We start from the raw sequence: 26,835 nt of genomic DNA on the forward strand, positions 1-26,835 counted from the left end.
ACCAAGATTCTGCTACTGTGGCAGTCTTCAAGAACATAACTTCCACAGTCTAAGGGGGAATGTTGTACCCTATCCGGTCTGTCTGTGGTTTATTTACACTGACAATCTATAATGTGTGACTCCTGCAAAATGGATGCAATGCATTTGCATCAATACTGCAAAACACCAGACAAGACATAATCTCCATGTAATAAAGAGTTAGCAATTAGTTATTTCAAAGCAAACCTGTTTAAGAAAATACACTGCATGCAGAATACTGTATATCTGTGCACTAAAATACAGGGTTTACAGAGTTGCATTGAGTTCCAGGAAACAATTTTTTTTTAAATCACTATATATGCTGAAAACAGAACAGTGAAATACAAATTACTGTCTTCTCAGGCATGATTCTATTTACTCTGGTAATATCTATATATGGAAAATCTGGGTAAATGCAAAACATGCATGAAGACAATAGGCATAAAACAAACTCAATGAAAAATTCAGAAGAGACATTTATAAGATCTTTATGTATGGTTATTTGAAATTTAACAACAAACAGGAAACTTTTTTATCCATTTTTTCATGAACATGTTCAATGATTCTTTCTGTTTATCTTACAGGGATACACACAGGCAAGTCAGAAAGTTTTTGTAATGATTTATTTTAAAGCTTATGTTGAATGTGCAGCTTATTTTGCATGCAGGTAGAAGCACAAACTCATGGTGAGATAAAAAGCAAGAACAACATTCAGCCTTCAACAGCTTAACTAGTCATGATTATTTGTCCATAATTTCCATACTTCGTGCAATACACAATAAACATAAGTGGAAATACCCAAATCTCAAAACTCAAAGTGTACCTTTATTTCAATCCTCACCATTAAATGCAAGACATATTTTATATCACCAGAATTTATTTTAAATAACAAATATTTTCTAAAGAATGTCTCAGCATATCAAAGAAAAGAAATATAATGTGTCATTTATACTAACAAATATTGTCTGGACCATTTTTTGACTATGAATATCAATTAATATTGTACTTTCTAAAGAAATTAATGTCCTTTGGTATTAAGTCTCATCTTGTACAAGCTCAAATATGGAGTTTCATGTGGAGTAGCAAGGATCAAAATCAACATTCTTTTCCATTACACAGTATGAGCCAGCAATACTAAACTCATTCAGTGGCAATGGCATTCATAACATGTCCACTATTATATCTGTGGGACTTGCTCTTCACTTTCTAAGTCAGTCAAAGCTGCAAGCCAATTGTCATATTCACACCGCCATGCCTCGAAATGTTTCTCATCAATTCGCAGATGTTCTGGCACAGCATGTTGTAGAGGATGTTCAAGCCTATAGGGGAGAGATGCTACAATTAACATGGAACTCTAAATGAGAAATAGGGCATACCATATAATAATATACTGCCATTCTCCCAGAATTCGCACTGGTATAGACCAGCTCACAGATAGCTTGAATAGGGACAAACAAGAACTTGATTTAGACTTTTGGTGGTATAAATTCCTAGAAACTGGACACCAGACAGCTCAGAAAGATGTGGAAGAGCTTCTTCCACCTTTGCCCTTTGGAATTACACTGGACACGATACCTTTAAAAATGGTGAACGAACTATTTGTATTGTACGGAATGAACCATTATTCTGAAAGTTGCCATATTATGACTTTGAAAATAAATGGACGTTTCGCAGATTTACTAAGTGAAATGTCTGTGAAGTCAATGAAGTGCTAACACAACGGTTGAATATTTCAAGCAAGTTTTGTACCCATATAATGAAGACCGAATATCATGAAACACATGTTTCTCAATAAATACCTTTTTGAAGGTCGACTAATTTAAGAGATTCTCAAGTGGCCAAACGAGAAACGAGTCAACCCACTTCAGTACAGTAATGGCTGATGTTAGGGGTCAGTAGTTAACCATAATTACGGTTGCATTAAGAAGTACTAAAATTGGTCTCTCTCCATGTTAAGAGGTAATGCAATGCATCAAGTTTCAACTTATCATCCTGAGCATGAAACTAGGGATCCATATTTTCAAACAAAAAGACTGAATTTTAGAATGGCTGTGACAGAACAAATTTGCTTCTGAATAGGATATGTCAAAATACAAGCCATTGGAAAGAATATGGTGTATGAGTTCAGAGACAGCTGCCGACTGCAATAAATCTAGTGGACAGAAATGAGAAAAATTGCTGAAAGAAAAATTAAGCACAAAGTGAATAAATAATATGGAAACTGACAGCATTGATCATCACATTTGTCACACTACATAACTGAATGTGAAAATATCCATATAACGAAGAATTGGTTTGCTAAAACGGAATCTAATAAACCATACACATAAGATATGAAGATGCAAATGCACCCAGAATGTGCCAATACAACGGTGTATTTTCTTTATGGACATATCAGCTAGAACTCAGACGACAATTTAACAGGCATTCTAAGGTATAATAATAGCTATTTTCTTGAAATTAGTCAGGTTCAGGAAATTAAACATGTACAATATATTATGGATATCTACAACTTTGTGGGTATATAGAGAAATATATTTATTTATGCAATAACAACATTAACATTTTGATAGGCAGCAGAGGTTAAAGTCTGTTGAATATAGTTTAAAATTGATTTAAATGGATTTTTAAAATGCTTCAAACTTTAAAAGTAAAGGCAGCAATTTCGTTGATCTAAAAGCTAATGCCTGGTTTGTTATTTTAATATGGGAACAAAATGTATTACTGATGCTTTTGATAATTTTCAAATGATTATAATCATTAAAAAACCATCTTTAAATTGTACTGACCAATCATCACTTCTTATTCTGTTACACCAGTCTTTTTGTTAATGGCTGCTGTTGACACGGTTATTAGGCAACTTAAACCTTCCAACTTTAAATTTCATCTTTCATATTTTAAATATTCTCATATCTTTAATCCTTTTAACTTTTTAACCATAGCACAAGTGAGATTCTTCCATCCTTGAGGAAATGAGCAGTTGATATCGCAATATATATATAGGTTCAGTTTTATCATTAACTGTGATATACCTCTTTTTGGTTTCAATTAATTAAAGTATATATATATATATATATATAAAGTCAACATTCCTAACATCAGCAGTTACAGACTCTTTGATATTCAACAACGTTTATGTAGTTACATTAGAGTAATAAATTTCGTTACCTATTGTGGTACCTTGTACTTCTGGTGAGGACAAAAACAGTATTTTGATTTTACACTTCAAAGTGTAGTTTCATTGCACTGAAGTATTGGTTGCCCCCTGATGTTGACCATCATTGGTTGAAACATGTAAAGGTTTTACTTTATTACTAAATCTCTGTACTGCATAATGAGGAGCTTCATAACTTGTACTCTTCACCAAGCATAATTAGAGTGACCAAGTCAAGGCAGATGAGATGGGCAGGGCATGTAGCAAGTATGGGCAAGAAGGGGAATGCATACAAGGTTTTGGTGGGAAAACCAGAAGGAAAGGGACCACTAGGAAGACCTCGACGTAGGTCAGAGGATAATATTGTCAGGTGCAGGGGTTTTGTTCATGACTTACAAGATGGGTTCTGGATTGGATTTACTGACACCTTATACAAAGTACTCGGAACTACAGGCAAATACAGGGCTATCACTGATCTACACACTTTGCAGTTCATCGTTACACACACAATAGGATTCTCAGTCTTCACTAGTCATATCCTGGCAACGGATTTGTAACGGTCTCACTGTAACTTCAAATCACATATGTCTTCTTTCCACAGCCTAATTTCTTTCTTGCCATTATTCTGCAACTGCCAATTTTGAAGACTTGACTCAACTCTAATTCTGCTACACTCTTCGTTATAACTACTTTGCATGGACTGAACAGAAAACACCGTTTCCAACAACCCCTATTGCTGTATGTTTACTGATCTGTTGCCTAGAAACTGTTTCTTCTATTGTTGTGTGTATTCACCATTTCGGCTTTTGGGCATCATGTCACAATATTAAAATGGATCTCAGGGAGACAGGATAGGGTGGTGTGAGCTGGATTGATCTGGTTCAGGACAGCAGAGGGCTCTTGTGAACACAGTAATACTAGTATACATTCAGGTTCATAAAATGGAAAATTCTTTCATAGCTGAGAGACTGATGGCTTCTCAAGAAGGGTTTAGTTCCACGGAGTTCATTAGTTATGTAATACTCTCTTCTAACTGAATCATGGGCATTTTTATATAAATACCAAACGGACTGTCCCACTGTACTAGAATCTTTTCCCCTGCATTAGGTGAATGCAGAATATTGTGATAAGTAGATGAAACACTATGTCAAAACATACACTGACATCTCTGATAATTTCAAGTATATACAGACATGGGGAGGGGAAGAAGTATGTTAGATATTTTGTATGCAGTTGGTAACAGTAACATGCCTCAATAATTACTACTAATTATCACTAATTTTCTATAAAGGTACATAGTATCCTTCCACGGCTGAGGAAATGGTTTTTTTTAAAGAAGTTTACAGATCTCAGGACATGTCCAACACTGTACCCCTATGAGCATCGATGTTGTGGTTTGTCAATGCTAATGGTAATAAATAAATAAATAAACAATCACAAACAGACCAACCAGAATGTCATACTTTCCTACAAAAACAATTCATATTAAAATATCCTCCAGTTCCAGACTCCTTAGCATTTTCGTTCCATATACTTTCAGTTTATAATCAATCATAAGCACCATACTACTGATAAGCCCAGAGCTTTGTGACAAAGGTGCATTTTCCATCATTTCCATTACTCATATAGAAACAAGCTTTGGAAGCTATCTTTACTTCATCATCAAGTTTGAAACTTACCTTGCAGGGTCCATTAGATGGAGTATATCTCTATCACCAGGGATACAGTCAACTTCCGAAACGCCGAGCTTCTTTAACCAAAACATGACAACAGAAAATGACCTCTCTGTGTGCATGTGCATGTACACATGCCAGTTTCATAACATAAATGAGTACATTTTTGAGCATTTCACATGTATATATATATATATATATAGTACCTACACTGCTATAATAAAATCAGTAAAATGAATAGAATAAAACTATACCAGGCTCTGTAGTTATCCTCTGCTCTTGCTGCAACTACTCTGCATCCCTCGATGGACTTCTCTGTTAATTTTACGGCCTCAGTTACTGCAGTTGTAGCAGCATTATCCATGTTCTTCATATAAGATATGTCCAAGACAGCTGCAACCAGAAATATCCTATTACTTTCAACTATTCTGACACTAATTTTTTGATCCAGTTCTGCTAAAACACAGCACAGCTTGGTTCATATTTTTCTCCCCCAAAGGTTTATGTATTCCACAACAAAACTGTGAATTTCAGTCACTAAAGACAGCAAATGTCATGCAATGTATCTTGAATTGACAACAAAACAATTTTGTCCTAGACATGAAAACCTCAGAACTTGTAACTAGGGTGACCATCTGTCCCAATTCTCACAGGACAGTCCAAAAATGCACTTAAAATCTCATGTCCTGAAAATGGGTTGAAATGTCCCTCAAAAAGTGAACTACGACAGATCATTGGTCCGCATTTAGCTGGACCATCTTTGACAAAAACTGCTACACTATTAGGTGTATCGAGAGCCACAGTTTCTAAGGTTATACTGGCATACATGAATCATGGGAAGACAACATTAGCAAAGAGGAACAGTGGACAAAAATCAACATTGACACAGAAAGAGATCTCTGTACATTCAGAAGGATTGCTTCAAAAATTTGTGCTACTACTGTAGCACAGGTGATGGGACAGCAGAACTGAATATTCATCTTCAAGACCGTTTCCAAAAAACTGTTCAATGTGGGCTTCACAAATCCAACATCCATGGTAGAGCTGCAACTGCTGAATGTCCGACTGCTGAAAGTAATGCTCAGATACATAAACAATGTTGTCATACCATACAGATGTTCCAAAAAAGTTGCAAACAATAATGGAAGAGGGCACTAATCACTAGGGACCGGAGTTTAATGCAATTGCATATTTCTTTCTTGCAACCAGAAAGTATGGTCATTTGGATATATGTATGAATTACTTCATTTCTTAAAATTTGGACATGGTTTGATGGTGCATATAAATGCATATTTTGCCTGTTTTATGAATAAGCATCATATTTTCGAAGATCTCTATTTATACTGCATATTTCATTTTTAAAATGTTTATCATATATATTTTTTAATTTTATGTTCAAATTTTCAATCATGGTCTTGTGTACATAATTTTTCTTTTCCGTATTAGAATATGTTGCACACTTGATTCAACATTTCATCATGATTCATGTTTCTGATGCAATACCCAGGATCCCTCTACCCGTACCTTGCCTCATCCGCGTACCATCAAAGTGGCCGCGAAGAGATTAGTCGGAAGCAATCACATGTAGCCACTATCAACGTAATACTATTCAAACGATAAGGGACTTCACTTATTTATTTCCGAAGTCTCCATGAGGTTCGTTACGCTTCTTCATTTGTAGCTGGGGGCCATTCACATTAGTGGTGACTAGTCTGTAGTCAAGTTTGTTTAGCTTTCTGTAGTCATGCCGAAAGTGAAAGTAAGTCAGAAAACTAAATTACAGCTGTATCAGCAGGAGTTTGAAGGAGAGATGATAAGTACAGATAACGAAATTCTTTATTGCAGAGCGTGTGAGAAAACGGTTGTGAAAAACGTTTTCAAGTGCTTCAGCATTTGAACACTAATATACACAAAGAGAATATTAAAATTAAATCCACGAAAAGTGCTCCTGTTCAAAAATTGCTTAGTGAATTTTCTAATAATAGTTTCTCAGTTTTCCTTTGATTCATGCGAAGCCTTTTTAGTGGCAGATATTCCGCTGTGGAAACTAACCTATCCTACTCTGAGAAACTTCATAGAGAAGTATACACAGTGCAAAGTGCCGGATGAATCTACTGTGCGCAAAAATTACGTGAAGCAGTGTTATGATCTTACAATTGAAAGCATTAGAGATAGGATTCAAGATAATTTTGTGTGGGTATCAATCGAAAAAAAAAGCACAAGATTGTGGGGGAAGGTTTATTGCAAATTGTAAAGTTGGATCCCTTAATAAGAATGAACAATCTACCCCATAACTTCTTGCGGTAGAGCAATTTGAAACCACAAATAGCTCAGCAGTTTCCGAATTTTTTATCAATTCCATGAATTTACTATGGCCGAATGGCATTCACTATGAGCGCGTATTGCTCTTTGAGGCTGATGCTGCAAGTTATATGATCAAAGCAGGTACTGCTCTTAAACTTATATCTCCAAATATGACACATTTGACTTGCCTTGCCCATGGGTTGCACCTTGCTGCAGAAAAAATTCATGCAAATTTTCCACTTGTTGACAAGTTGGTGTCTTCTGTGAAGAAGGTATTTGTTAAAGCGCCATACAGAAAAGAAGCCTTTAAAGCAGTAGCACCGAGCGTTCCACTTCCACCAGAACCAATTTTAACGCCCTGGGGCACGTGTGCAGTGAGTTATTTTACCGAACATTTAGAAATCGTTAGGAATGTTGTGAATACATTTGATCCCAAAATTGCAGCATCATTTCAAATTGCCCAAAATGTACTGAAAAACACAGAACTAGAAACTAATCTTTCCTATATATCTGCTCACTTCTCTCATCTTAAATCTGCCATTTCCTCACTGGAGGCAAGCAATAGCAATACTACTTTGTACAAGTCGTTAAGTGTGTTCAAAATCACCGTTTTCAAATTGAATTCGGTTCCTGGAGGAGTTGGTGAAGTAGTAAAGGAAAAAGTACACAGCATCTTTAAAAAAATCCAGCATATGAACAAATTTGTGAAACTGAAGAAATTTTAGCCGATAAACATACTGAACTGCCAAGTAAAAAATCACTAACAGTGGAGCAAATAGCGGCTTTTGTACATGCGCACCTAAGTTCCTGTGAGGTCAAAAGAAGTTTTTCCCGCTATAAGGACATCTTACAAGACAACAGGAGGTGACTAACTATGGAAAACCCAAAACATTTAGTAATTGTGAACTGCAACAGAAGAGAAGTTGAAAGTTCGGAGAGCTAAATGTGAGTACCATTGGTTTTTTAAATTTGCAATGAAATATGTTGGCTTTGTTGCATGATTTGTATTTAAGTATAGCTTCTTATTGCAAGTGAATCATTCAGAGATTACATAAAATGAACTTAAATATTGATTTGGTGGTCTTAAAATAATGTAAAATCAATTTTAATATTTGGTATAAATTTTTATGTGCATATTTCGGAAGTTTTTCATGCATAAATGCATACACATTTAAGGGATTATTAGGGCATAAAAATCTGGTCCCTATTAATCACTCAGTACTGCAACAAGATAACTGAGGATATGCACTGTCAAGTAATTAACATCATAAGTCATGCTGAAGAAGTTGCCAGGCGTAACTGTGGTCACATTGAACGTTTGATTCACAGAGGATAAATCTCCATGCAATGGTCTTTTTTTTTGTATATTGATTTCTAGCATTGTAATGGAAATAAAGATTTTATTAATAGATCAAATACGTGATCATTTTGTGCGCCAACCTGTATGTCACAGTGCCTACAGTAACTTTGTTTTCTCCATAATCTGAAAATTCAAACATTACAATCCAAAATCAGTTTCAGTAAATAATGAACGATAGCAGTGTGTGATAAGATGTCCAAGGAAGCAAATCTATATGTGAGATCTGAGGTTTTCACAGCTGTGACTATGAGATTTACAGGTCTTTTAGGATGAGCACCATGAAGTCTAGTAGACAGCTACCTCCTTCCTTCTTGTACCGTGAAGATGGTGGCAGCAGGCTAGTCTGAAATGCCAGCACCTATCTACCAAATGTACATGTCATATCTCAGAAGACAATAATATTCAGATGTTAAATGCACATGCACCATGATACTGGTAGCAAAGTTCGAAAATTACCTTATTCATTGATATTCATGAACTCCACTAACCTAATGAAGGCTTCAAATCATTGGTGTTCATTTCTGCCATGTTCAGAAAGTTCAGGTACAGCTTCTTCTCCAGGAACTGAAGTGCAATGCTATGGGGTGCAGCAGAAGGAGCACCTTCCAGTGCTGTTAGGACATCAGCCAGCTCACGGCCTGTGTATTGGTGGTGGTGATGGTATTTGAGGATTTGCTGACTGCTAGGTATTACAGAACCTCTGCCCAGAAGCAATAAAACACATTTCAGCAGAACTACTATATACCTCTGATTAAATTCCAAAGATAACCCAATAATCTGGACTGGTAACTGCACAGAATTTATAAGTGGTTACTATCCATTTATGCAGATCACAGTGGCCATGCAATCTAAGGTATGAACCGTCTTCATCCACTCAAATACTGGGATCGTGGGTTCGAATCCCACTTGAGGCATGGATGTCTGTGTTTGTGTTGTTCTGTGTGTAGGTAGAGGCCTCGCGATTGGCCGATTACCCATCCAAGGAATCCTACCAACTGTGTATAGAAAGAAGAAAGGAAGCAGCAGCAAAGGTGTAACAAAGGGCTGTAGACCCATAACAACAATAATAATATCCATTTACAGTAAAGCATCTAAATGTAAGTGTGAACTGGAAAACAAATCTCAATTAAGCCCATGGAAAAATTAATATTTGTTGAGCTGCTTAAGAAATTCCCTGCCATGGGCTTTCACTTTTCTATGGTGATGACTCTTCAAATTGTGGTCTTCTGGGTTGTAACAGCAGCCTTGTAGGCAGCAGGTATCACAGTTTCAAGGAACATGCTTCTTCCATTTGCAAGGTTGAAGCATGCTGGGCATGTAACTGATTAGTTACACTTGCCAGTTGCAAGGTAGACAATACACAGACTGGCTCCTAAAGGAAGTGATAGAAATAGAGCTCCACCTCCCCCCCACATTAATTAGTCTATTTACAAGTATGGTTTAAAAAACTTTCTGTCAAAATCTAGAACTAATTTGGTTTGTGTTCTTTATACTTCTTCTCTTTAAAGGAAGATGAGTGTATACCATGTTGTGGTTCTGTTGTTTGAAGAACAGGACTGTTTAGTGTCGTTGTTCTGGCCACGACGTGTTTTTTAAACCATAACTGTAAATAGATTAATTATAATAATTTATAAATGTTTTAACAAATTGATGTATACTGCAGTAATTGTTAAAGGATAATACGAGGGTTAGAACTTTAATAGTGGCAACTATTTATCTACAATTGATACAAAACAGATGCATGTTTCGAAGTTTTACTGTCCTTCAGTGTAGTCACCAGCATTGTGTACAACCCGCTGCCAGTGATGTGGAAGTTGTAGGATACCATTAGCAGCGCCTGTTGTGTTGATAGTTTGAATGGAGCAGTCTACTGCCTTAAGAATCTCTGGAACAGTTCTGAAGCTAATGGCACGAAGTGGTTCCTTCATCGTAGGAATCAAGTAGAAGTCACAAGGGCTTAAGTCTGGGGAGTATGGTGGATGGTACAGCACTTCCCAGCCCCATCGATCAAATAAATCAGCCACAGCTTGCACTGCATGTGGCCGAGCATTGTCCTGCAAAAGATGGGTGGGTTCTGCAGAAAGTGTCGCTGCTTCTTTCTCAAAGCTGGTCGCAGGTTGTGTACCAAGAATAAAAAGTAATACTGTGCATTTTGATGGTCTGCTATCGGGGAATGGTATGAGTTAGGATAACACCATCACAGTCATACACGAGAATCACCGTAACTTTCACATTGCTGGGATTCTGATGAACTTTTGATTTTCGTGGTGACCCGTAATGAAGCCATTCGTTCGATTGGCGTTTCATTTGTGGCTCGTACGATTTGGCCCATGTCTCATCCAGCGTAATGATACAGCATAAGAAAGCCTCTCCTTCGTGCTTATAGCGCTCCAACTGGTTACGAGCAGTGTTGTATCGTAGCCATTTCTGCATTTCCGTCAAATCGCGCGGAACCCATCATGATGCAATTTTTCTCAAGCCCAGGCGTTCCTTCAGAATGTGAAGCACAGTTATATGCGCTAATCCTGTCTCTCGGGTCAGCTCATGAATTGTATGGCATTGATCACTCTCCAGTAACGCGGAAAGAGCATACATTTCTTCTTCACTGACACTAGGACGATCTGGCAGACGCATTTCTTGCCACATTTTGGCATCCCTCATTGAAGGCTTTTACCCACCTTGCCACTGTTCTGTGAGGCAATGCAGATTCCCTGCAAGCCTCTTTGAAGACCCTGATGACACTGTCGTGCTGTACAGCCTCTGGCACATTGAAGCTTTATCCAAATCCACTGTTTTCAAAAACATCGTGACAACACTACATTAGACCACCAGCTAACACGAGGCTCCATTGTTCTCGTCACTGCGCATGCTCGTGATGTGGGAAGGGAGAGTCCATTTTCTCTGAGGTAAGGTAGGTACATAACTAATGTGTGGTATAAACGACATTATTTGGTTCCATTGCATGGCGTCTCTAGAGCAGTGTTGCCACTATTAAAGTTCCAACCCTCAAATTTTATATTTATGACATGGTAATAGTAGTTTCCTTATGTACTGGTAATGTCCTTCTGAAGATGGTTGCTCTGACCAAAACATGTAAAGAATGAAAGATTAAAAAAATACATTTATCAATCACACTGGATGGTGTTAATAATCTTTTATATAATTACTAGTGTGATGGATCAGGATGAACCAAGTCATTAACAGCAGTTTGTGAACACATATAGTGAAACCTCGATTTTACATTTTTAATGGAATGCCCTAGAATGTAATTAAAATAAAGTGTAAAATCAATAAGGCAAATTCTGTTATGCCATTGATATGATATGACTGATGCATGTAATTAAAATAAAAAGATTTTTGGTACCTCTTACTGTAGGCAATGAGTCCTCTATTTTTTTTCAATGTTATACAGTTTTTTCTTCCTATAGCATTAGGCTTGGAAGTAATGTTATTACACCTACCAATGTCACAGATTACAAAAAGTTAAAATGAAGCTACTTTCTTAATTGCTATGGAATAAATTGCAACAATTATAACAAAGTATTAAAATTAAGTTGGACCAAGGTTCTCACAGTAGTTACTGTGAAGAGTACAAATGTCTGGGCTGAAATGCCATGAAGTTTGGTAGAAGTACGAGGGGGTACCCAAAAGAAACCGAACTTATTTTTTTTAAACTTATTTATTCAAATTTTAAGCACAAACCTTCAATCCCCTTCAAAGTACTCTCCACTTACACTAATACACTTGTCTAGTCTTTTATTCTATTTTTCAAAACATTGTCTAAATTCATCTTTTGAGATGCTTGACAGCGCCTCGTCATCTTTTCCTTCACCTCAGCAACATCAGCAAAACGCTTTCCTTTCATGTCTCTTTTCATTCGAGGAAACAAAAAAAAGTTTTGATCATTTCGGGACTCTTCTTTCAAAGCACAGCATGCTTCCACGCGACCTTGTTTTTGTTCAGCAGTCAGCAGTCGTGGCACGAATTTCGCAGCCACCCTTTTCATTCCCAAATCTTCTGTCAAAATTCGCTGAACTGAGCTCCAAGTCACTCCCGACAGCTCCACAATTTCTTCAATGGTCCGTCGTCGATCTTCCTTGATGATTTCACGAATTTTTTCAACATTTTCATGTGTTCGGGCCGTGGAAGGACGACCAGAACGAGGTTTGTCATCAATTGACATTTCACCATTTTTGAAATGGGAAAACCACTCAAACACTTGAGTTTTCCCCATAGCATCGACCTTGTACGCCGTTTTTAACATTTCAAGAGTTTCTATTCCCACTTTTCCCAAGCAAAAAGCAGAATTTCACCGCCGCACACTGTTCACGAAAATCAGCCATTGCAAAAACGACGATCACACAAAACAGTTGTCACTATAAACTCTGCCGAAACTAGTCCTTGCCTTCTGAAGCAATGGTAGTCGGCTTATCGACTCAGGAATGTTAGCTCTATGCGCTCATAGCGGCAAAACGCGGTACTACAAAAGCTCTGCCCACAAAAAAATTAGTTCGGTTTCTTTTGGGTACCCCATCGTACACTGACATTTCAGGGCAGATGAGTAAGCACAGCTAGAAACCAGTAGTACGCAGGCAGACTCTGCTTGCCATCTGCCTGGTTTACTCCTTTGCTTACTCTTCAACCCTGAAGATGGGGGCTATAGGTTCCTTCAAAACATCATCAACAAGTGGTAGGTAAAGCCTGCCTGCTTCCTGCTGGCTTCTTACTTGGTTTACTTTTCAATTCTGAAGATGGGTGTGATATATTCCTCTGAAATTCTGGTGGACTTCTACTGAACAGCATTTAAACCCAGAAGACTGTATTCTTTAATTAGGATTTTGCATTAAAGGTGTAATTTCTTGGACAGTTATTAATATCTGGGCATTGTGTTATGTATATTTACTTGTATTAGGATTAATTTACTATTTCAAGTCTCTATATATTCTTGGACCCATTTCTCTAGCCAATTTGCAACATGTATTTCTTATGGGAAGTATTCAAGACCCAATGTGTCAAACCAAGACAACTTACAAACATACAACAGAAGTTATATTGGTAATGTAACTGAACCTGGTCTCTGCACTTACAAGGGAAGAGTGACATTTTCAAGTAAATGAAGAGGGAGTGCCATGAATTCCTTCAACTCTTGCTCCACTGCATTTTGTAGCCCTTTCACTGACGCATCCAGGGTTGTCACACCATGCTCATCCAAAGCAAAGATCTTTGACAGCTTTGTGATCTCCTGTTTCAGTTTCTCTTCAGTTTCAGTTTGGCCTGCATGTGACCTTGTAAGCCACATATAATTAGTTCTGATATCTGCCTGCACCCTTTCCTGTAAAATATCACAACAAATCTTTCCTTAAACAACAGCTGTCTGTTGGACTCATTCTTCAAACAGTCTGAGGTCTCACTTATGTACACATTTTTATAGATCATATTACTAAAGATAATTTACTTCTACTGACAATAGGACAGATCATAATTCTTGGAATGCTATGTGCTGATGATTTAGCATTATCATTTCTTACAATTTATTGTCTAGAGAAAGTAGACTATGTAATAAAATATTGTAGAGACTGGAGTTTGAAATAGAACTTAAATACCCCTAAAATACTAACATTTAATAAGGGATGTAGGTTGAAGAAGCATGAGAGATGGGCTATGTATGATTAAACAACAGAAGCAACAATTTAAATAAATTATTTAGGAGTAACTTCAGGGAAACAGAAGAGGCTGAACTAACAAAAAGCAACTCCACTGTACTTCATTCCTGCCAGTACATAATATGGATAATATCCCTACAGACTCAACAGCATTTTAACTCTGCCAGTACATATATGCATATACACCTTCATTACTATTTTGGCTCTATGTGGATAACATTATTACATAATCACCATTGTGCCTGTCAATTCATATGTGGACAGTATTCAAATACAGTCATTAGTGGAACAACAAGGTTATGCAACCTGCTTCCAAGCAATGGTTCAGTAAACAGACTTCCACATAGGTGCAATGACGTCACACTGCAACAGTGGTAGCTATCATGTAACTGGCTTTCTATGGAATCTGTGCCATGACTGCTGCTATGCAATCGCTCAGTAAACACGTTCCAACAATATAGGCTGTTTTCTACACAGTCAGTGCAGAAGCTAGATAACGACAGTTACAGAGAGAACAGATGGCGGTATTTGGGAGTGTTTAAGTGACAGCCACGGGAAGTTCATTGTGCGAAGACTTGAATTGTGTGTAATACTTGGAGTGATTTGAAGCGCTAGTTTCTGTGTTGAGATCCTTTACCAATAGAGGACTAGTGTGCATGCAACAGTGGATTATGAAGTGTGTGGAGATTGGTGATAGTGCTGTATCTAAGTGTAACTAAGAGAGAGTGTGTAACCAAGTGCCAATAAATCCAATCATCTGAATTAGAACATGTCATTTCATCACATGTATCCCCCTACACGTGACAATACTTACAATTTCTTTGCTTATTCTTTTAGCTTCCTCTTCTTGCAAAGGCAGAATATAACTGTCTGAGAGATTTACATTTGCTTTTAAATTCTTTATCTCTTGCTGCAAGGCACTCTTAATGACATCCAAGTCTGTGAACTTAATTTGCAGTTCCAACCATTCTCTGACTTTGCCTGATTCTTGAACATCCTCACTAAGTTCACGTCCAAGCATCTTCTCCTGAAAATTGGCCATCAGAAAAAATACAAACTCATTTCTACTAATGAAAATATAAATACAAATCAAAATACAAGTCACAGTTTCACTTCTCACTTTTCCTTATACTGAGTATAAGTATTACAAATGTGCAGATTATAGAGCAAAAGTTTAAGGAAAAAACCAACTATACTTTCGCACTACAAGATGCATGCAGATTTTAAGTAACATTCTTGGGCTCGGGGGGTGATACTCCAGAACATATATAAGATAAAAGGTCTTTATGCTTAGACATTGCTTTATGAAGACATATGGTGACATGATGTAGGGATACACACATTTTAGATGCCAGTACTGCTCAGTTTCATACACAACATTTGTATTTAACATCTAGTATTCACTGGATATGAGTCAGTGAGCCTGAAACTGGTGCAAAATGGTGGTAAACTCCTGTCAGGAACTGAACCCTGGACATCTGGCATGTACAGTCACATGTACAGAAGTACCTAATTGTCTCATTAATGTTAAGCATAAGATATAATATGAAATTGCCTGAAAGATAGGAAATGACGAATAAAAATGTTTTCTGCTGTTCCCTATAGTATTTCCCACCCAAATGAGGTACTTAATTTAGTAGCATATTGCATTACTTGCTTAATATCAGTGTGTGTACGTCATTAAAGTAAAATGTGAAGTAATCAGATATTATACATTAGTTTTTTAATTAAGTTTAACTAATTTACATAATTAAGCACTGGCAATGACTGTATCACCAGCAGATTAATTATGGTAAATGCCGATATGGATTAGAAATTTCTTTCCCATATTTCAATGTATCATGCATAAATATGATAGAAGGCTGTGGTACAGCAATAAAGTTGCAATTGGATGAAATGCTAAGATAAGTTAACATACCCTTAGTACATTTACCTGTATGTGCTCTTGGTGATACAGGCCAGTTTCACAATACTGCATATATGAATTTAGGGATGCAAGTGGTTTAATAAAATTCTTTAGATGCTTTACATGCTTTCTGAAATAATACTGTGACATGACACCTAGAAGTCAAAACCTTCGAACCACGGAAATGCTGCAGAGGGGTGCAAACACAGGTGAGGTCAAGCACCAATCCCTGAGAGCCATGTACCCAAATGACAGTCAAAGAACTGCTGGGGGCAGTGCTTCCTCATCAGTCCTCAACAAAGTGATAACAGAGAGCATGAGCTAATAAAAGAAGTTAGTAATGTGTCTGTGAAGAACAAAAGAACAGAATATCAGAATGTGAAACGATAGTGAATATTTGCGAACTGTGCAATTATTTGTAAATCAGACAATTTTGTGTCCAATAAATCAAATTACCAATCTGAACGTCATGCATACTTACTACCACTTGAAACACATTTCTCAGTACCATCACACAATATTTCACTTCAGAAGAACTCCAATACATAGGTGCGGACAATAGCTTATACCTTGTTGTCCATAAGCATGTACTGAAAGCTCTCATACAGAGCAAAGCAATAACATTTTATATCCACAACAGTTTTCCCATTTGCTGTCTTCAGCACATCAAATTGTCCATGATATACAAGGTGGCTCAAACAACCTATGATATTGTAGCATGCAGATCTGTTGCTAGGCAATGACTGCAAGATGTGCAAATATACAACGGCCATTACTTAGTAATGCCTTCGCAAACAAACATGTTCCCATGGAAATGACTGAAATATAGCAATGAAGAGCATGCCAAGATGTTATAAGCAGGACAGCTTGGGATCTGCAGTAAGTCAGTGAAGAGAAGACTTGGAGGCTGGTGTGAGATGGCCGCTGAAGCAATGAGTCAGTTGTAGGATATTTGGCAGGTGGTATGGACATTAACGGAGGACATCATTACAATCTGCTACCAGGAAACGACTAGTGAAGACATAAAAGACATTATGTATGCTGCAGTAACAGTGATCGTTAGAGCGTGTAAACTAGTGAGGCTGTTATAGTTAAAAAAATTCGCTTAGTGGAGGGTGGAGTCCAACTGGGTCTGCTCGGCACAGTGGCCACTGATGGGCCTATTGTAGCCTGCCCCAGGTGATTATGATGCTGGAGAATTTGGTGGAATGAAGATTGGCAGGGGAAACCAAAGTACTCGGAGAAAACTCGCCCCAGCGCTACTTTGTCTACCACAAATCCCACTTGACCAGACTCGGGATTGAACCTGGGATGCTGCGGTGGGAAGCCAGCGACCAACCGCTTGAGTTATGGCGCGGACGAGGCTGTTATAGTTACTTGTAATTACGAGTTATGTGTATAAGTGCTCAATAAATTGAGTAACCAATCCAAACCCCATCTATCATCATTCCCTCAAGTGACAATATGTATAGGAAGATACATCAAGTCATTAATCAACTAATCAGTGCTTTTTCGGAGGGTTAGTTTAATGTTAGCACATGAACACTCACTTATGAATAGAGACTGTATTGTAGTAAATCTTGGTCTTGGCATCCATCATATCTATATGCAATCTCCATGTAACACACTTATCAAAGATTACAACGAGCTATTTTACATGACTGATGAAGAGGATATTCTGTCCATTCAATATAAGATGAGCCTCATGAGGTCTAAGTCATGAGAAAAGTAGATGGCCTGCGTCTGATCTTCATTGATTTTAATGTGATAGTACTCACGCCATGTCCCAGTAGCACTCAGACCTTGCTGCAGATTTCTGAGAACATAGCCCTCTTTTGGGTCTGTCGCATATATACAGGTGTCATCAGCAAAGAGACACCAGGTGTTTGGGGGAATATCATTTATATATATAATATACAATTTGGGGGGACAGGCTGGAACCTTGTGACAATATGCTTGTACACCCCTTGACATGGACATTGCACCTTCGACCGAGACTCTGAATTTTCTATGAGAAAGAAAAGAGCTAATAAGCTAAGCTAGACTAATAAAAATTTTTTAATTCTGATGGTTTATACAGCAAGCCAAGATGCTATGTTATATCAAAGGCTTTTTCGATATCCAGGAATACTGCATCCACGGACATGTTATAGTTGAAATTTAAAGTGACATGGTCTGCAGACCTCATACATGAAAGTGTTGTGCTGGATGGGCATGGAAACCAAACTGGCTTGCATTAATGTGCCTCTGGACTATTTTCAGGACACCTTTCTTGAATAGCTGTAGACAAGTGGCTAATTCAACATTAATTATGACAAAATTGTGGGTCCTTACTGCATTTCAGTAATGTTATAACTTCTGCTTCCTTTCAAGGTTTTGGAAAATGAGATAGCCGAATGCAATGATTAAATAAATGTGTCAGACATACTAGTGGTCTTTTTGGAAGATGTGTGAGACATTCATTTGGAGTACCATCAAGCCCACAAGCCTTTCTCAATTTAAATGAATTTATTAATTTATGTATGTCATAGGGTCTTACTTTTCCCTAGGGTGTGTTGCCTATAGATGAGAGCAGTGCTCGGACGCCAGTCTCCACCTGTTGTTCATAGTTTTCATCACATGGCTCATGAGATGTGAACCAGCTTCCTAAACAATCCACACTACTGTTGGCTTTCCTATTCAGACGATATGCTATTCCCAAAGGTCCACAAACTGGGGCTGGTACCTTTGGTCCATCCATTTTCACAATTGATTTTGCAATAGGCCACAAAGCTTGAAGTGTGACCTCACAGTTCCCTACTTTTGTTACCCACCATTTGGTGCCCTTCTATGTGCAATTTGTCTGACAGTTTTGGCAACCCAAATAACTGCTGTTTTACATACTGGTTCCTGGGTTACTTGCCATAGTTTCCTAAACATACATTTACGTTTCAGCATTCTCCAGACCAGTTAGGTTGTTATTTAGGTCCAAAAGTGTAAGTTTACTTGCCGACAGCCGACATACAGAAGCTATAGAAACATGAAGTCAATAACCACTTTATCGGTTTCTTCCCCTGGAGCTAATTTGGATTCTAGGTGAAATCAACTTAGAGGTCAAGCTTTGACTGCTCCCCATCTATGAATCTGTCAACCGAGACCAAAATATTCTTAGTTATAACATGATACAGTAAATACGAGGACGAGTCAAATGAAAACCTTAAATTTGTAATAAAAAATCGAAATTTCGCGCCATTATCCTGTAAGTGTGCTATAAACAGCGTGCAGAAAGGCCTGTAGGTTGCAGCATAGTGCAGATGCACGAACACCGTCACAGCACCAGTATAAGATGGTTGCCCCACTTGAGACTTGCACCAGGGAAGAACAGCGTTCTCTTATTCAGTTTTTGTGTAGTGAAGGTGTGAAACCTATTGAAATTTATCGAAGAATGAAGTTTCAGTATGGTGATGCTGACCACGGATCAGATGGAATGTTGGATGATGGTCGCTGGTGATCTGTTTGACAAAAGTACGCAGGACCCGAAGTTTCTCAAAAAGATCACTGGTGTTCGCCTACGACCCAGAGACAAAGATGCAGTCATCAGAGTGGTAAACAGCATCGTCTCCCCGGCCAAAAAACCACGCCTCGTCAGATTCAAAGACAAAGTGATGATCATTGCATTCTTTGACATTGACAGTTTTGTGCACCATGAGTTCGTACCGCCTGGACAGACTGTTACTGGCCATTTCTACGTGCTAGTTTTGCAGAGGTTGCACAATGTGATTCAGAGGAAGCAGCATGACAAGTGGCATCACGATAATGCACTGAGCCACACATCGCTTGTTGTGCAGCAATTCCTGTCATCAATCAACCACCGTACTCTCTGGATCTCACTCCGAGTGACTTTTGGCTGTTCCCTACTTTGAAAATGGACCTAAGGGGACATGTTTCGCAATATTGGAGGACATCAAATCAAATGCGACGGCTGAGCTCTGGAAGATTCCAAAAGACGCCTTCCACCTCTGCTTCCAACAATGGCAGGATTGATGGAGCAAGTGTGTGCGCATCACAAGGGTCCTACTTTGAATGTGATTAAGTAAGCATTGCCATATGTCATGCCATTAGAGTGCTATACAACCATTCTGGGAACTTTTTGACTGCCCCTCATATATGCAATAAATTCAGCAGTTTCTTACCTGAACTGGTGGAAACTACGCTATCCCAAAATGGATGTTTAGCATTAGATCTCATGCCAGTGGCAACTTGTGTCTAAAGTTTGAGAGCTCAGTGACGTCAGCATCATTTTAGGTATGGCGTGGTGATTTAACAGACTGCTGGAAGTGCACTTCACTATTACCAATTGGTATGATGCAAACACCTGTGGCTTCTACTGAAACAAGGGGTTTGTACTGTTACCACGGAAGCGTTTATCAAGCCGTTACCGTGAAATGGACGATTTATTCTGGCTCTAAGTTGTCATGTCACAATATATACATATTTTATGTATGGTCATTCATAGTGACTTTTGCCTTGCATGTCCTTGATGTTCAGAACCATGTGAACATTCATGATTTTAGTAAAGCACTTTCTCCAAAAGTGTGTCATTTTTCAGAAGCTATTTTAACAAGCTTAAAAACAAAATCTGATGCAAACTCTTTATTCTGTTTAATCGCCCATTTAAAAAAACTACTAAACAAGTACATGTTTTCATTAAACAGTTTCACATATTTGGCTGATGAAACATCTGCAATTTGTAGCTACCTGCAACATTTCTGCAGTCCTGTCAAGAAGTGTGTCACACTCACTGTTACTTGAATTTATCTTGTGCTGAAGACTATGATGGGCTGCAAATAACTCCAGATGTGACTTCATGAATTTCTTCATTTCTGAGTCAATACATTCCTTCACAGATCTGACAAAGAAGAAGCATACTTACACAAATGGGCCATAAAAACAAAATGCAATGAAAAGCATGCTTAACAGAGCCAACAATATTGTGACATGACAGCTGAAAGCAGGAGTACTTTAACAAGAAATGCCATCCCTTGCTTGGCAACGGCAAGTAAACATGTTTCCATGGCAACCACAACATGCTCAAGTGTCAGCAATAACTAGGACATCACTAAGCAACATACTGCTTTACATGTCACTTAATATTTTAGGAATTCTTGGAAGCGATATTTTCTATGTGGCCAGTAATGAGGTTATATAAAGAGGACACCAGCTGTGTAGCTAAAGGGGGGGGGGGTCTGGTCATAAGCCACCAGAGGCTTGGCACCAAGATACTCTGAGATGGCAGTTTATCATGTGTCATGGATCAGAAGTCACCAGGCACGGTTATCACACTGGAATCTTGAGCTGCATTTTTAGACACTATTACAAAGCAAACAACAAGTGAAGACTTAGTGCTAGCAGTAGTGATTTCTAGAGTGTGTAGATTGGTGAAAGCAATATAATTATTTGCAGTTACAAGTTATAAGCATTTAAGAAACCCAATTATCAAGCCAAACCCCATATCTAGTTACAAACATGAGATAACATGTCAGAAGTAGAACTGGGTTGTTTGGATTGGATTAATTGAATTATTCAATTGAAGACCGCATTGGATACTTGCCAGAAAGCCTGATGGTTGAAATCAGAAATTTGACAGATGGTGGAAGCCAGCACTTCAGGGGGGGGAGAAGAAGCCAAGACAGAGGTCTGGTTCGAAAAGGTGAAGACCGATTACGAACGTTAAGAGTCACAGATAGAGGTGCATCTAGAAAAGATGAAGGCCAATCAAGAAGAGACAGAGGCTGTGGTGAAGCACTATAACTGGGCACCAAGTGTAAGAGACATGCACCTGGTTGCCCACCTGAGGCTATGGGCTTCCAATGTTCTACATGGAGCCCCTAAAGGAGCAACGTATAAAGAAACTACCAGGGCACTTGATGACAGATTTGGGAACCAGTACCTGGCCACAGTGTACGGCAATCAGCTGAGAACTAATAACCAGAACAGTGGTGAGTTCCCACAGGAATTTGCAGCCATCATCGAACAGCCGACCCACCATGCCCTTCCTATACTACACAACATGTTCATAGGGGAGCAGGCAGGGCATTCGTCGATGGCCTAAGGGAACAAAGCATCAAACAGTGGCTACTTCTGGGAGGTGACCCTAAGGCTGGAGGTCACAAAGCCAGCAGTCAGGTCCCCTTACCAGGCACTGGAAAACGTGTGACAGGACACTGCAGAGGAGCCATGCCCTGCCCCAAAATGAAAGAAGAGACTACCGACAACTTATGTTAGAGAACTGGTCACTTTCGAAAGTTCTGTTCCCACATACCAGAAGCAGACACAACACGGCCAGCACAACACTGTGGTGCCATTCATGAGGATGATCAGAGATGTCCCCTCAGAAGAGAATGGTGATATGGGTGTAGGCTGCTCAGAATAAGAAGCATTAAGGAGGGAGCAATGTGATATGACGGCTGAAAGCTGAAATAGTGATCACAGAAAAGATATTCATTGTTAGGTAAAGGCCAGTAAACATATTTCTACAGCAACCAAAACATGCTCTTGTGTCAACAATACATGGGCCATCGCAGGCAACAGCCCTCTCAACACATCACTCAACAAAGGGATTCTTGGAAGTGATAGTTTCTATGCAGTTTTTGCCAAGGTTATACAATGAGGACATCAGCTGAGTCAACAGTCAGAGTCGGCTGCCACCAGACCAGTCTTAAGCTGCACTGTTAGATGCCGTCACAAAGCAAGGACTAGTGAAGACTTAGTGCTTGCAGTCATGATTTGTAGAGTGTGTAGATTAGTAAAAAGTGTTATAATTATTTGTAGTTATGAGATATAAGCATCCATTAAGTAATTCAATGGAAGATATAATCCTTCATATGAAAAAGAAAAAAATCTGTGAAGAGGCAACTTTAATATTACTGCCTTCTGGGATGCGATGCCATGTAGTCTAGTTCAATGGTATCTACACCCTCAAGATGGAAGCAGCCGGTTCCTCTAAAATGTTGGTATTTTCTACCAGACTATACTGCATCACATCTCATAAAACCATAATCTTAACCACTGTGAGAATCTCAAATCTCACACACTATAACCTTACATATCTGAATTGTTCACAACACTGAAATCAGTCCAGATATATATATATATATATATATCACACTGTCTGGCAACAGACATAACTGTATCCAACACCATAGTAGAGACTGAGTAGTCACTACTCAGTCAATACAAATTAGCGTCAACTTTTGTTCACAGGCTTACAAAGTAAGGCAGGGAAATTTATGGCTGTGATGGGGGAGGGATTGGCATTTTTGTTGTCACTTGTTGGCTTTCCTACTCAGTCAGCTGCAGTAAATTACCTTGTTACACAAGACACTGAAATGTTTCCTATCACTTTATAGATATTCCCACACTTTCTAACCTGATTCCAGCTCACACATTGTAGTTGTTCTCTGGATGCACAGTGCATTTCAAGTTTCACTAAGTTCTTCACCTATGTGTGGACTGGTTAGACACAGTACCTTTCAAGTTTCATTAAGTTCTCCTGTGTGTGGACTGGTTAGACAAACTCGATTTTGTAAAATATTCCCACAAGGAAACTTCATACAGAGTAACATCAGGACAATTCAGTGGCCATAAAGCATGACATAAAATGCATTCACCAAACATTCTGTTCAAGTTCTGCATGGACTATTCTGCAGTATGGACTGCTGCAAAAATCCTGTCAGAAATATCCATAAGTGTTTCTTCAATTCTCTGTTGTCTGAAAAATGATCGGAGTCTGCCTTACACACCTATCAGAATCAAATGTTTGTGCATAAAACGCTGGGATAATAGTGTTTCTTGCATTCTGGGCACACCAAACACATGGAGGAAAACACTGATTAGAAGAAATGGATTTTCTGTACTCTGTATCTGTTGTTTTATTATATAATTTCTTTATTAAAACTGTCACAACACAACTATATTAAGGTCAGTGCTAAAAAATCGTTTTATGTTCAAACCCATTCAAATAAAAACACATCTTGTCTGAAAAAATACATGACTGGATAAAGAACTGACCAAAAAAGAACACCATTCTGAATAGTGTTTCTGTGGGGAACCTGAGCCCTGAGAAACTTTATTCTGAATTTTCTCTAACATTTCCAATTGGATTTAAACTTCACACAAGACACATATAAAGGTACCCCAAGCTTTAACGTAATCTTATCCATGTGTTGCATAAAGAGAACCTTGCACAACAGAGGGTCATACATCAATATGTAAGTCACTGCAGCTGACATGAGAAAAGCTGGGAAGTGATGCAGAAAATACACAAGTTATCACACAGCCTCCTGGTAATGCATGACACTGCTACAGAGCAGAGGTTTCATGTGGAATATGCACCTCCACACTTAATGCCTAAATTCAACAAATGTCCATGTTAATTTGCTGCTTCTCCCATACAGTGAGTTCTGAAGTGGCTGAAGGTCTTACTGCAAAGATTATGTGGTCATATGTCAAAATTAGTTTGCATCAATTATGAGAAATTAAGTTTCTAATAATAAACAAATTCATTACAGCCGCCCCTAAAAATGTTACATACACAGTCATAACACTTACTGCAGATGCTCAGACTCCTTCAAATCTCTCTGAGTTAGGCTATGCAGCTCCTTGTTCAGACAATCTATGGAATGCAGTAATGTATGCCAGATATTCATTATGGGAATGTCCTTCATCTGACAATGCACAAATTCCAACACAGATTTTTTTCTTCCATGTAAAATTTCCAAATCCAAATCTTTCATCTTGTATAGTTTGTGAAGCTCTACAATCTGTGCATTACATTCACAGACTGCATTCTGCAAAAGAAATAAATTCATCATTGTTCATAATTACAGACATGAACAATGGAAGGACTAAACTTTGAACTTAAACTGCAATTTCAATTCTTAACATAGATAGCATTGTGGGCACTGAAGTTTTTCATCAATAAGAACCATGTCAAGGTGAATCTCTCAAAAATACAGCAACATAAATTTTTAATTTAAATTTTAAATTAAAACGTTTATCTCATTTATGACATGTTCTATATCCATTTTTGGATCTCTTGAAGTTACAATAAATACAAATACAAATACAGATTTATTACTAGAGATGTTATCTGAAATGCACACTGATGAGGTGAATATGGAAAGAAAAATTCATCTGAACAAAGAAACACTTTATACATCTGCCTGAGTAGGTCCTATAGTGTTAACATATTAAAATCATGTAACGCTTATCAAATCTCGACCAGGATATAAGCTATTCTCAGCGAAGTTGTTTGCTACTTACCTCAGTCCCTCCAGTGAAGTGCTAGGATTATATCTCAAATTAGGTTGTGTCCACTTTGTGGCTCATGAGTGGTTGAGTAATGCAGTCCCTAAGGACTCAGACATAAGAAAGACTATGCTGGCTAGGGCCAGCAGCACATACAAAAGACAGACCCGTCCTCTCGTCAGACAGGGCACCCCACAAAAACAAGACTGTAACTGTCAAACAGTAATAAATATCTGGTCACGAGATACAGATGGGGCTCAACACCAAGACTTACTTATTGACTGACCATCAGCCAGAGTGTGACTTTGACAGAGAGTCTTGAGACGGCAGTGAGAAGAGTAGGAGGTCAGTGTGAGATGGCTGTCAGCATGGGAATTAGTAATGAGTTAGTTGTGAGATAGTTGCCAGCCAGTAAGGATGTGAACACAGAAGATGAGGTAGCTACGATGTTGTAAGCCATTACTGAGAAACAACCAGTGAAGATACGGCAGACTGAAAAGACTTAGTGCAGGCTGTAGTCAATTGTAGAGTGTGAATTAGTGATAATGCTATAGTTACGTGCAGTTATGATATGTAAGTGCTCAACAAATCCAATTAACAATCCATATCCCATCTATAATCACTCACACATGTGACAATATATTAGTGGCTCATATTAAATGGTAAATGTTTCTTTAAAATTGGAGACATTTCAAATTACTATGTCAAAATGTGTACAAAGCATCCAGAGTTTTACACTTCATAAAAAGAAAATGGGCATCTATTGTAGTCTTCCTGAAACTTGTATATCACTTACTCGACAATTTTCTGTATGCTTGTTGTAAGAAGAATGTACATCACCGGAACCACTTTCTTTTGGTTCTTGAAAGAAGTTTGCAACCTCGCATAATTCTTCATATCTTACTGCATCCTTCTCAAGATCTTGCCTCTTATAACATAATATTAACTTTTTTGTATGCAGATCTCTTGTTCTCTGTTTTATAGCTTGCAGCTCACAGTCTGCAACAGAAACAAGAAGTTAACATATCAAGATGATCAACTCTAACAAAACTGTCTGCAAAAGATATTCAATCAAAATCAAACAAGGCATTGGTTCTAGTTAGTTAGTTAGTTATTAGAGAGGGTGAGTTTCCCCATGCACTTAGACCTGTAGTGGTCCATTGTGCTTCCCTCTATGATTTCTACCAGCCTCTATATCCTGCCGGTATTGGTGCTTACCATCAGCCCCGCCCAGCCAGCGAGAGCGGCTCTACTGGCTGAGAGGTATCTATAATGCTTCCCCCATCTACTGGAGGTATTAGTGACTGCTGTCGGGCGGCAAATGTCCGCAATTTTGCTCAGTAACCTCCTTTGGAGGTATGAGGTTTTTTTACGTGCCGTAAAGCTACGACACGGGACCCACAGCTTAAAGTCCCTCCCGGAGGACTTGTTCCCTGAATTTTTCCGCCCTTAAAAATTCGACGACCTCC

The 26,835-nt window shown here is 38.4% G+C and overlaps 1 protein-coding gene across 1 annotated transcript in view; it reads right to left on the minus strand.

Moving 5' to 3' along the window:
* Positions 1-823: 823 nt before the first annotated feature.
* The window catches only part of LOC111862430, a 34,796-nt gene continuing 8,784 nt past the window's right edge, over positions 824-26,835 (minus strand). Inside the window, exons 4-11 of the mRNA XM_023847818.2 lie at positions 26,163-26,365; positions 24,668-24,906; positions 20,816-20,966; positions 14,987-15,199; positions 13,597-13,841; positions 8,998-9,209; positions 5,100-5,238; positions 824-1,337 (exon numbers count right to left, since the gene is read on the minus strand). Of these exons, the coding sequence (XP_023703586.1) occupies positions 1,196-1,337; positions 5,100-5,238; positions 8,998-9,209; positions 13,597-13,841; positions 14,987-15,199; positions 20,816-20,966; positions 24,668-24,906; positions 26,163-26,365 (1,544 nt within the window). The 3' untranslated portion in view covers positions 824-1,195. The remainder of the gene's footprint in view (positions 1,338-5,099; positions 5,239-8,997; positions 9,210-13,596; positions 13,842-14,986; positions 15,200-20,815; positions 20,967-24,667; positions 24,907-26,162; positions 26,366-26,835) is intronic.

The sequence above is a fragment of the Cryptotermes secundus genome, unplaced genomic scaffold (genome assembly GCF_002891405.2).
Source record: "Cryptotermes secundus unplaced genomic scaffold, Csec_1.0 scaffold741, whole genome shotgun sequence".
NCBI lineage: Eukaryota > Metazoa > Arthropoda > Insecta > Blattodea > Kalotermitidae > Cryptotermes > Cryptotermes secundus.